We start from the raw sequence: 12,102 nt of genomic DNA, 5'->3' as shown, positions 1-12,102 counted from the left end.
TTTCAAATTGCACTTTTTTTTAACTAATAGTATAAATCTTCTGATTTAATGATTAGGAAGCTGTCAAAGATCGAGACGCTACGTTTGGCCAGCAGCTACATCAGTCATCTGGGAAACGTCTTGCTTCTTGGTGAGGGGCTTCATGACGGTCAGCCGTGCCACGCTCCCTCACCACCATTTTTCCACGTTAACTCCTCCCCCAGCCGAGGATCTGAGCAGTCAACTCAGCCCAAGCACATCTGTACTTTCTGCCTCAGCAATCAGAGGAAAATGGTGAGCAGGCAGTTGTCAGTCGGTAGAAAAGTGAAGTGACGTGAAAAGGTAAAAAATAAAAACACTTGTTATTAACACACTCTTTTAAAATGGCACTAAAAATGGTAGAACGTTTGCACAATGAATAATCACAGCTTTTATTTCTTTCAGCTAAACAATTGCTATAAATATTGTTCTTTGGTTATATTTTAGGTGTTATAAAGAGAACAACATTTTTTCAAAGTTACAAAAGAGAAAATAACCCTAACCTAGATTAATGACTGAAGCTACTTTTGGGAAACTGTGCAGTGGTTTTGGGTCAGTTTGGTATTTAAAGCTGAACTGAGATCAGTGACTGGGCCTGTAAACCTAATTGGCCCTGAGGGATTTTTAAAAGCAAAACCTTTTAAAGTTCTCTTTCAGGGTGAAGGACGGAGCATTATTGTACTGTTGGGGGTTAGTTCAACTCAGGCAGGTGGCTTGAAGGTTCACGGTGGTTTCTAAAACTCGCTCGTTTCTAAAACAAGGCTGTTTTTTTGTCAGAGGAGCCAAGAGAGGACTGACCAGAGAGGTGGTTCTAAAGGCATACAGCATTTTTCATCAAAACTGACAGAACATGCACAGCCACTAGATAAAACAAATGCTGTTTGTGGTGTTTTTTCTTTACTCTTTTTAAAAATATGAATTCAAAGTTACAAGTGTAGTTACGCAGTGAGCAAGATTTATGACTAAGAGCCCATGAAATTCATCCAAACCCATGTGTATAATATTAAGAATGTATTGACGTCAGCCTGAATAAGAGGGTTTTAATCATAAGTCCTAAAAGACTGACCTGTGATACACAGATTGGTAAACAGAGAAAGGTTTATTCCACTAAAACTAGATGTCATAAGATGAACTACAGGTATGTTTCCACTTAATCCGCTTTTTAGTATCATGGTCATTTTTTCATTTGTTTGTTTTTATATATACCTAGATTTATTTACAACTTGTCTACACTGATAAATCCACAGTCTGATTTCTTATTTCCACTCTTCCTCCACTATCATACCGTCTACATCTTAACACAGATACAGAAAAAAGAACTTGCATTTGATTGATTCGGCACAGGAAATAGACATAATCAAGAACGCTTTCAGCATAAAAGCATAGTGATGATGAGAAACAAGAGGGATTGAAGAGCTGACATCAGTTGATTGAAATCAAAATGTATATGACTCCAGCTCTAAAGATGATAGAGAGGTGACGTCCAATCAGCTTTCCCCCTTTAACCCATAGCCGCTGCCGATTTAGCAGGATTTATGGGTAAGGAGCTGACATCTGGCAGACTCCCCCGTTACCCCGGCAGTGTGTGAAAGCTAATACCCTCTTCAGTGTCTAAACCCAGAGACCCTGTAGCTGCGGGATAACCTAAGTCTCTGCAGTGTGTGTCTCTCTCTGCCTCCTGCCTCCCCTCTGAACCCCTATGAGTGAAAGCCTAGAAGTCCACAGTGTCTAATCCCAGACACCTCGACTGGGAGATAACTAGCCTGAAACCTGTCTACTTCTCTCTCCTTTTGTCTGCCATTCCTTATTGCCATTCCATTACTTATTGTCTTCCTTCTTTGCCATAAAGTCAAACACTTCTCATTCTGCCTCACTTTTTTCTTCCTAAGCTTGTTTGTCAAGTTCCTCTTGTTCCCTCACTGCTCCCTGCATATCGATCAGCCTAGTGGAGGTCACAGCTGTCAGTAGGAAATGTGTAATACTATCTGCTGCTGTCAACTCGCTGTGTCAGATGCACAACTGACCTGTAAATGCATGCTGGGTAGAAAATTTGAGACTTTCTCAAATCAAAACCCTTCAACACAGACACTTTGACTAAGTCTGTGTTATGCAGTGTCAGCAAAATTGTTCTTTTTCACTTTAGCTGTATAAAACATACACTAGTCTTGTGTTACAAGACTGGGCTTTTACTGCAATGCACCGATGAAGTGAACCCAGCTAGATGTCACTGTCTCTTAGTTATCTCTCCATTGATATCTCTCAGCTTGTAACAACTATAAACAAAGAAGAACAGGTGTTTTAACAAGATGTGTACATGTGGCCTATCATACATGTATCCACCAGAATAACCCCCTCCACAGTCATTAACAAATTCTACACAACACATAATTATTTAGAAATAGCTCATTAACATATATTTTCATTTAGAAACTAGGTTAATAAATTCTTTAAGCTATTAGGCACCAGTATTTACCAAACTACTGGTGGAAATTGTGTGTTTGTTGTGGACTATTTTTTGGAGTGAATTAACACACATACTCCTGTTAGCATTTATACCAACCAGGACAGTATTCTTCATGTTATTGAAGGAATGTGTCACTCAGTGCAGTACTGTGGCTCATGGTTGTGTTCTTAATTTTGGACAACAATTTTTTAATAATTTGACGTGTTAATAGCAAGAAAAATACAAATATCATCACACCTAAATTTGATAACTACTTCTTGAGAATTTATAACAACTAGTTAATAAAAGCAAAAAATGGTACAAGATGACCTGCAATTTAATCACACTGCAGTTGTGCTACTATTATAGGTAATATCTCAGCTTTGGGTACAGATGCCAAACGAAATTGATATTATTGCCCTGAAAGTCATTTAAGGAAAAAAAACAAGGGAGTCTGGAATCACCTGGCATTTAAGTGGTTAACTCTGATTGGCAGAACCTGAGAGCATTTCATTTTCCCTGGAAAAGTGGCTACACAGTGCATTTAAGTGAGCTAAAGGGCAGTCAGTGCTGGTGATTACAGAGAGGAAACAATTGTGAAGGTAAAATGAGACTTTGTGTCCTGAGTACTCTTTGTATGTTTTCATGGTCATTGAGGTTCATCAGAGCTGTCAGGTCTGCTTAGATCAGTCGCTTCAATTACACTTATTTCCAATGTAGGAGAGGGTGAAAGTGAGAAAAGTATACGCTCATTTCCTCTTATTATGTGTGTATATATAGTATAACTATTTCAAAAGAATCGTCTATGTTAGTAATGACTACTGCACAGAGAACTAAACAAATACTTGACAAAGTGGAATAGTGTGATCTGTGACTTCATGCACACGATTTGGAGATTCAAGGGTGTATGATAACCATTTAAAAGTTAATTACCTTCTGTTATGGGAGAATACTTAAAATGCCTAAGATATAGTTTTCCACTTCTGATCCTTAGAAGATCTTTGAGAGGGTTGTGAAAGGTCCATGAACATCTCATCTGTGCTGTATGTTCCTGTGATTCATTGCATTCTTTACTTCTGTTAGCATCCATTTCCCTCCTGAAATTGACAGGACATTTTTTACTTACTCTCATCTTTTGATGAGAAATCAAGCTATTCTTCAAGCCTCCACATGTAAAGTTATCTTGACAAAAAAAAAAACAGTTTGGGGGTGGAGCACCAGAAGTTTGGCATAGACAAACTGGAGGAGCCCTCACGTACTGGTGCCTTTGATATATGCAGTAAAAAAATAAGGGGGGGACACTCCTGATAGTTACATCTGTAAATGAAATGTACAGGGCAGGAGATGGAGGATTGAGGTGAGCTAAGGGACTCTTAAATCCCTCTGCTGTCTGGTTGATTGATGCATATATCCTGTGTTAGGCCTCTCTGCTGATCAGTGCAACTGTCAGGTGTCATACAGCAGGAGCATTGCCCAATTACAGCTTTTTTAATTAGCACATCTTTACCATCTTAAGATCATTACCTGCAGTGGTACCTAAAGATGTGTTTGTTTGTGTACTGTGGGTGAAGTACTCCTAAGCTACTGAATGACACTAAGTTCTGTGATTCTGGTACAAAGGAAAAACAGGTTTTGCGATGTAATAATCTGTTTTTTACTTTGCTGTCTTCAGGCTATGGTGCTTCATGCATTTTTACAGCTTCCTTGGCCAATGTGTCTTATTTCTGTGCACAGCAGAGAGGAGGTTCATTCAATACAATAAATATAAATGAAAATACTAATTCATCTGACAGTGCTGAACATTTTCCAATGTTTGCCAAATTAAAAAGAGACTTAATTTGTTTAGAAGCAGAGATCTAGGAAAAATGTAACTACTATGACACTTATAGTGTGGTTTTTGTAAACAGACCATTGTCCCTTTGAGACAGTTAATTTTAGTTGGCTTTACAAGCATTTTAAGGCACAACCCCAATTTTACTCCGGAATCTGATTTATGTGGAATTTTTGACAAATTAAAAAGAAATGTGCAAATTTCATGAAAACAGAAAACACAAATGATTTCTACTGCTCCTAATATCACAAAGAGTTTTAATTTACATCAGGGCTGCTGTAAAACTTTTATATGTGATGATTTTTGTGGGTGGCTGGAAAGCAGGGCGGATGGAAAGACAGTGGCACTAAAACTGTGTGCATTTGGAAACTGACTTATCTCTTCGTGTGTGTGTTGTGTCTGTGACAGCAAATGGATGTTAAAGACAGCTTTTGGTGAATGGATCTGTGTGTGTTTATGTGTATAAGACAGCAAGACAGAGTTTGTATGGATGGATGGGAGTGAAATTTTCTATATGTCCTTACACATACACAGTACAGTCACACTCTCTCACACACACACACACACACACACACACTGGCAGAGTCTCTATGTCTGGAAGTCATTGGTAGTGCAGAGCGGAGCAACAAATGAGCTAATTGTTCTGTAAATGATTTATCCTCTGCTGAGGCCTGTTCAGCCAGTGTTTAATTCAGCTGCTGCTATTAGAAACACATTGACGCTGGGCTTTGATGGTGATGTTAAAGAAGCCTGGAAACCACTCTCTGTGAAACGCCCACTCTCCTTACACACACACACACTCACACCTACACAAATGACACACATACACACACACACACACACACACACACATGCTGGCACATGTTCTTAAAAATGCACAACAATACAAATACTAATAAACCCATGGATCCAGCGCAGCACACTCAGAGACTCTTAACTGAAATATTTTATTCCAGTCTTTCCAGCCAGACAGCAGTTCCTCACTTCTTTCTAGACACCCAAAAAAACCTCATATATGATTGCTCAGTTAAGGAGCCTTGAATGACGACTGCGCTTTCAACACTTTCTAAACTAATGGTGTGCAGGAAGTTGTGGAAACCGAGCTGGAGAAGGAGAGAAAGCGAGAGAGAGAAATAGCAAACGACTCAGCAGGATAATCAACTTAGCTATTTATCCTCCAGTTTAGACAGTTGGTTTTCGACTGTGCTGAGACTACACTTTACTTCTTTATAGAGATCTAATGAACCGTGCACCTTAAGAGGGTTTAAATGCAAGGATACAACATGTGCAGGAGCACGTAAATGACTGTGGTTTTTATAGTCATTTGGATATTAGCCTATTTTCACTGGAAAAAAGTATTACATCACTAGTGTGCATGGAGTAGACGTTTCAAGGTCATAGATGAAGACTAAATTACCCTCATTTACTGATAATGCGGGTGTTGACTTGCAGTTAATGTTTTGTGCCTCATGAGCAAGAGGATTACCTGTTTGCTTCTCATTTAACACTATGCTATTGAGATGCTTTGAAGGTAGCGAATAAACTAGGCAGTTTTCAGATGATTTTGTGTGTGTGTGTGTGTGTGAGGCTGGCTTTGTGTATGACTGCCTTCATCCATAGACCTGTCTGTATATTGTCAGCACAGATGGAAGCAGTTAAAGCCTAATTTAACACCAACAGAAGAAGTCGGGTCAGATAACTAACAAAATCTATTAGCAAAACTATCATTCTGTTGTCCTTTGGTCTGTAGGGAGAGGGGTGCTCACAGAGCAAATTAAAACAAAACTATGGAAAGTTGAGCCAGCCAAAGAGCAAACCTAAAAGACAGCTACAAGACAGAGAAAAGCAGAAATTGTTGGTTTTAACTACCCAGTATCTACTGGAGCTAATGACATATTGGCTGTTGCACGGTGCACATTAGCACTGATGATGTATATATGTATGTAGCAGAATTAATTTACCAGAGACTGCTGATAATGAAGTTGGGCTTGTTCTGGAGACATAGAGCAGATTTTATATATATATATATATGGGAATAATTAAATCCATGTGTGGTCCCCTGGTGTGAACTACGTCTGATTAGACAGACTAAGATGAATCAAATGTTTTTTGGGGGTTTTTTTCTGAACATCAGGACGCTTATTAGCAAACCGAAGTGAACATCAAGTACATGTCTGATGTATCCAAGCCACATAATGGTAGGCTGTGGCTTATATGGTGTGTTAGTTAGCTTAATGTAACTGTCTTATGTGTTATGCATTGCACCATTTTAATGTGGTGATCTTGTAATCGAGGATCATTCATGAGGGTAATTACAACTTCTATTAGCTGCTCGAGGCTTTGACGCATATTCGCATATTTTCACTTGATAAACCAAAGGGATATTAGCAGTTTTCATTTCATTTTTGAATACCAAACGTCTTATATGATTGTCGGGCCGGTGCCCAAGTGAAATTATTTTTTCCAACCAGTCATTCCTCTCCCCATGCAGCCAGGACTAAATTAGATGTTTGTATTTGACAGAGCGGCTCAACACAGGAAGAGAAGAGAGGGAGCGCATGGAAAACCCAGAGTTATAGGTAAAGGAACAACACAGACTGAGCCCTGGATGTGAAGCTGTATGATATTAGGGTCCGAATTTGTGGAGCTGATGAGATGCTGTGAAAAGACTCTTTACTATCTTCACGTTAAAGTAAAGATAGGCTGCTTGCACCTTGTTAAAGCAATAATATTGTTCCAGTGTGGTAATATCATCATATCGTATCTAAAGTAAACATCATCAGGTAATCGTATTAGTGTTGGACAAATCGCCCCCCTGGGAGATCTGTGTGTGCGTGCATGTGTGTGTGGAGGTGGGTGTTTGGAGAAGGAAAGAGACAGAGAGCAGGGATATCATCCGACCATGCCCTATTAGTCTTCAGGAGATTGTTTTGACTACGAGGTAAGCCCTAAAGCCCCCCTCCCCCTGTTTTGACTGAACCAGCTCCACTCCAGCTGAAACGCCCTCGCCAGTTACAGCTGTGCTTCTTGAACTGTCGTTGAGCACTCACAGTTAGACGTGGGCCGATTTCATGGTAATTTGATGTAATTTGCTAAATCGTGCAATTGTCATGCGCAGTTTTCAAAGTCAGAGTTTTTATGTACCCACTTTCTTTAACCTGCATCAAATACTTTTGTTTCTGTTGATAAATACTCAGAATTTTCCACAGTGCCTTCCAACAAACGCCATAGAGCATGGCTGCAGTTATTTCTTCCAGCTCTTGGATTTAGTCATTGTGTTAGTATAAAGCACAATAACAGCAATATCATAGTAAAGCCAAAAGTTTTCCAGGCTCTGTTTGAAACCATTTACTTATTCACAGTTTATGAAGACAATTCCATGCATATTAGATAATGCGTCAGATGGCAAAATTATAGTAGACACATCTCAAGTCTGGCTCCTCAAATTTATGAAATTTCTACCTGGCTGCGTCATTTGTGATCAGTTGGATCATGACCATTGATTCTTACGCTGCATTGTGAGATCATTTGAATGTGCTCCCTGCATTCCCGTCTCTTAAATTTAGATTTATATGATACTTATTTGTTTTGTCATTTGCGTCTTTAAGAAATCTCTGCCTGGGATATAATATTTCTTCTGGTGAAGAAAGTGTGTAATTTGTGTAGTGTATCATTTTATAGAGAGGTGATCTGGATGAATGGATTGGTGTCAAGCATGTGTTCAGGTTTAAGCAACAAAACAATCTTTAAGTTAGAGAAACATTATATTTCTGTTAAATGTGAATAAAGTAAACCTATAATACCTTGAGCTTTAAGTTGCTCAGTATTTTTACAGTCTTTCCATGGCATTAACTTCAAGCTGCCAGTGCCTTCACATAATCTTTCTTCGATGTCCAACTTTTGTGGTGAAATAGTCCTGCTACTGTGACCTGCCAGACACATCTCAACATACAGCCCATCATTTACATTTGGCACTGAAGAAGTATCCCTGGAAATACGAAAAACACACTACTAAACAACAACCTGTAACATAGCCAACCATATAATGGTGATAGTCCATGTCTAGATAATAGTAATCTAATAATGATCCTCTGTTCTCCGTGCAGCTGGAGGAAGAATTGACAGTAATAGTTCCTGTGTCTCCTCACACTCACCTCAATCAGTGGGAGGACCAATTCCTGTCCAAATGCTATGATCTCTCTCTCTCATTACCGCCTGATACCCTTCCAAACACCTACCCACCTTTGCTGATGTCAGTCAAACGGATTTTTCCAAACACCTACACCTTGTGCACGGTCTGAGAGGAAATGTGTAACAGGTGTTCGGCTGATGAGAGGAAGACGGGAGGGAGAGTGCAGGGAGAGTTGAGACCATTCGAGGGGGGAGTAAAGTCAGGAGAGGACAGGAGTGCAGGGTGATGAGAGTTTTGACTCAGCACCTTTGTGTACTTATGCCACCACATGAAATTAAAGTTATCTTGTTTTTTATTGAAATAAAATCGAATATAGAGATGAGGTTTATATTTTCATCTCTGAGGTCATCTTTTAAACATCTGTCCAAAAATTATTTACCAAAGCTGGGATGGCGTGTGTTGCATATTGCTCAGAGGGGTGTTCAATAAAATCTCTTGACTGTTTGAGTGAGTGGTGGTGGTGGATGGCCTGACAAGTGAGCAGAGCAGAGGTTAGGTGAGAAGGGAAAATATGATGTTATTTTCCTGGCCAGATAGTCTCCTCACCAGCCAGGAAATCAAGGCTTCTGTTCTGATACCACAGATAAATGAGAGACATATCGTCTTTCAGTGCTGTCATACAACCGCTCATGATGTCGCTGTTCAAATGATAATAAAACTAGAGAAATACTTTACAGTCTTGGCTTGATGTAGTTGTGCTGTACAGAATGTGTTCGTGTGGGTTTACTGCATGCAGTCACGGTTGATTTAACTCTTCAATCCTGGAAGCACGTTAGCAAGCCTGGAGACAGCGATTTCTGTAAAACAGTGTTTCCACAATGTGCAGAATACGCTCCATTTTTACTGACAGCCACCTGCTAAGCATATTGAAAGAAAGTGAGGATTGTAAAATGTCCCATCCCTGTACTCATTTAGAAACTTTGTAAAACAGTTGTTTCTCTCATGGGTTTATGCAAATGAAGCAGGTCTTGTCAAACATGGATGTGGAGCAGAATGTGATTAAAAGATATAAAGACAAATATAGAAATGATAAATAATTGAAGTTACCATGTCTTACTTGTCCCAGTCAGTCCTCTATATTTAAAGAAATAGGTCAATACATAGGAAGATATTTTACATAGGATAATATGTCTGTTTCTAACTGTTACTTTAAATTGATCTCAATGTTAAATCCTGGATCATCTGAGATGTTGTTTTTTTTTTTTTCTCCTGTTGCAGAACAAAGACAGAGACAGGAAGACGGCCATCAGAAGTTAACAACAAGGACACAAACCACACGAATAAAATGCTCGTCGCTTCGACAGCACTTTTGGTGATTTTACATTTACTGCAACTTGAAGACTTGTGATACATGTCAAAGACTTTTAAAGGATTTCTATAGCACTTCCAGGACTTTTCAAGGAACATCATAAAGCATTTCTTTTTATTGACTTCTGTATTGCTTTACAAGAACTTTTTTTTATTATTATTTTTGAGGGTGTTTTTATGTTTGAGACACTTTTGAGCAGTACTTTTAAAGGGTTCAACTTTTCACATTCTTATTAACACCATGAAGAAACTTTCAACAACACTTACAAGAGACTTTTTACTGTATCGTTCAGACTCTTTGCTCAGAGTCTAAGGAACTTATGGCACATGATGGAAAAAAAAAACACACAAAAACCTATGAAAGACAAATTTGTATTCATCAAAAGCTGTGTGTTATTAATGTGTAAACCAAATATAAATGTATATTTATGTGACATAACATTATATCATGAAGCTATGTTATTTAACAAGCATATGACATTCTTGACAAATAATGAGGATCGTGTTAAGGTACAAAAAAATTGGCTATTGACACAGTTTGTGACGTCACAAAAAACATGCTGGAGCTTTTATGGTAGTTTTAATTATTCTTCTGATGCTAGAAAAAAAACTCAAGATGACCAATACATTTTTGTATATCTGGAAGTTGATTTCATTCATATGTTGGTATTTTAGATTGTGCTTTCAAATCCTCTCCAGTTCCAACCAATAATCATAATAAAAGTTTCCACTGTGAAACTCTCCTGTGCCGTAGAAATATTTTAATACCAAATGGTGGTTTTATTGCTCTTCAGCTTATTCAGGCAGCTGGGGGAGAGATAATTTTGAGAGTTTCAAATAAATTCCATCACCAAAGAAGCGGGACAGTACTATGTCCGAGTCCCACAGTAATTACACCTGTAGTCCACATCATCCTAATTGCTGAGTTTACCTTCGGCGCTCGCTTTCTCTTTGTCTCACACTCCCTCTCTCTCACTTTCTTTTTCTTTTCTGAGGACGTAAGATCAAAGCAGACAGACACAGGGGCAGAGGATGAGGCAGATGAGAGGGGTTAAAGGAGCAAAGGAAAGAACAGAAGAATGGGAGAAAAAACAGAATTGAATCTGCAGGTATGACTACTTAGACATCTGTCTGTGTCCCTTCGCTGTCCTAATCTTTACCTTTCCACATGCTCTTTCCTTTCCTCTCCTGCTCTGCTCTTCCTTTCTTTTCCCTGGAGTGCCACAGGCCAAAGTCTAGGTTGGTGATGGCTTTCCAGCGTGTTTAGCCATGCACCATTTACCTTTTCCTTACCTTGTTTATCTATATACGCACCTATCCATCCAGCCATCATTTTTTCACAACTTTCTCCACTTTTTATCTCTAGCTACCTAGTCCCTCTCAGCTTCTCTCCATGCTATTTTTCTCCAGATCTATCCACTGGCTTCATGGAAAATGATCAGGGCATTAGCAATGTGGAATTCTGCCCTTTCTTTTTTGAACACATTTTCCATAATAAATACCTTTTTTGTTTTTTTTGGTTTTTTGCTACCTCTGCCTGCCATACATTCATTTCCAAGCGATGAGCTGTAATATTACCTTCTCGTTTTGTAGTTGGTAAAAACGACTTAAAATCTACATCATCTAGATGCAGTGGTTCTACGCTGCTTTGTGTTTTTAGCAAATCTTACAAATGCAATCTCAATGAAAACCAAAACTGCCGAGCTGATACCTGAGGGGTGCTAGCATTCGATTCTCTTCATAGTTATCCTAAGTTTTATTGCTGAAGCTGCCTTGGAAAGTTACGACCTATCAATGCAGCCTATACCCAGTCTATGGTGTCCTGTTCCAAACCACATAACAGCAGCATTTCTCAAGCTGTTTTCCAGCATTAGGTGAGATGTAAATGAGCCGTTCTTTGAATGGAGTCTAGCCCCTGTGCACTGGTTTGATGTTTCCAAATTATTTTTTACAATGCTAACAATCTGTTTCTGCAACCGAGGGGCCAATTATAGAGGTTTTTCCTTCACAGTGACAAATGCCTGATGAAGAGAAACAACCAACAAGAATTCACGCGTCATTTGATCAACCTGCCAAAACACAGTTTGTAACAGTTTTTAGTGGAAGGGAGAGTGAAAAACAAATCTGATTTACTGTCTGCGTGTGTATAATCTCACAAACACCCCAGAACTATTAACAGCACTAAACTCTTGCGGTCTGTGTTGAAGTTAATGTGTCCTAAGTGTGATGTCATTTAGAAGACACTTACTTTAACAAAATGACTCTCAAAGGTGATGAAAGCAAGCAAGGTGTAGATTTAAATTTGCGACT

General features: G+C 39.0%; 1 protein-coding gene across 4 annotated transcripts in view; it reads left to right on the top strand.

Moving 5' to 3' along the window:
- The window catches only part of LOC113122027 (basic helix-loop-helix transcription factor scleraxis-like), a 28,939-nt gene that overhangs the window by 1,955 nt on the left and 14,882 nt on the right, over positions 1 to 12,102 (top strand). Inside the window, exons 2-4 of one of the 4 annotated variants that reach the window (XR_003294820.1) lie at positions 57 to 273; positions 9,703 to 9,796; positions 10,796 to 10,901. Coding sequence is in view for 2 of the 4 variants with exons in the window: in XM_026292928.1 (XP_026148713.1) it covers positions 57 to 273; positions 9,703 to 9,741 (256 nt within the window). In the remaining 2 variants the exon portion in view is untranslated. Of the gene's footprint in view, positions 1 to 56; positions 322 to 9,702; positions 10,386 to 10,795; positions 10,902 to 12,102 lie in introns of those variants that run through there. The other 3 variants (XR_003294819.1, XM_026292928.1, XM_026292927.1) reach the window with 3 other exon arrangements.

Source organism: Mastacembelus armatus, chromosome 16 (assembly GCF_900324485.2).
Source record: "Mastacembelus armatus chromosome 16, fMasArm1.2, whole genome shotgun sequence".
NCBI classification, from domain to species: Eukaryota; Metazoa; Chordata; class Actinopteri; order Synbranchiformes; family Mastacembelidae; genus Mastacembelus; species Mastacembelus armatus.
This window is presented reverse-complemented; position numbering and strand designations above follow the sequence as displayed.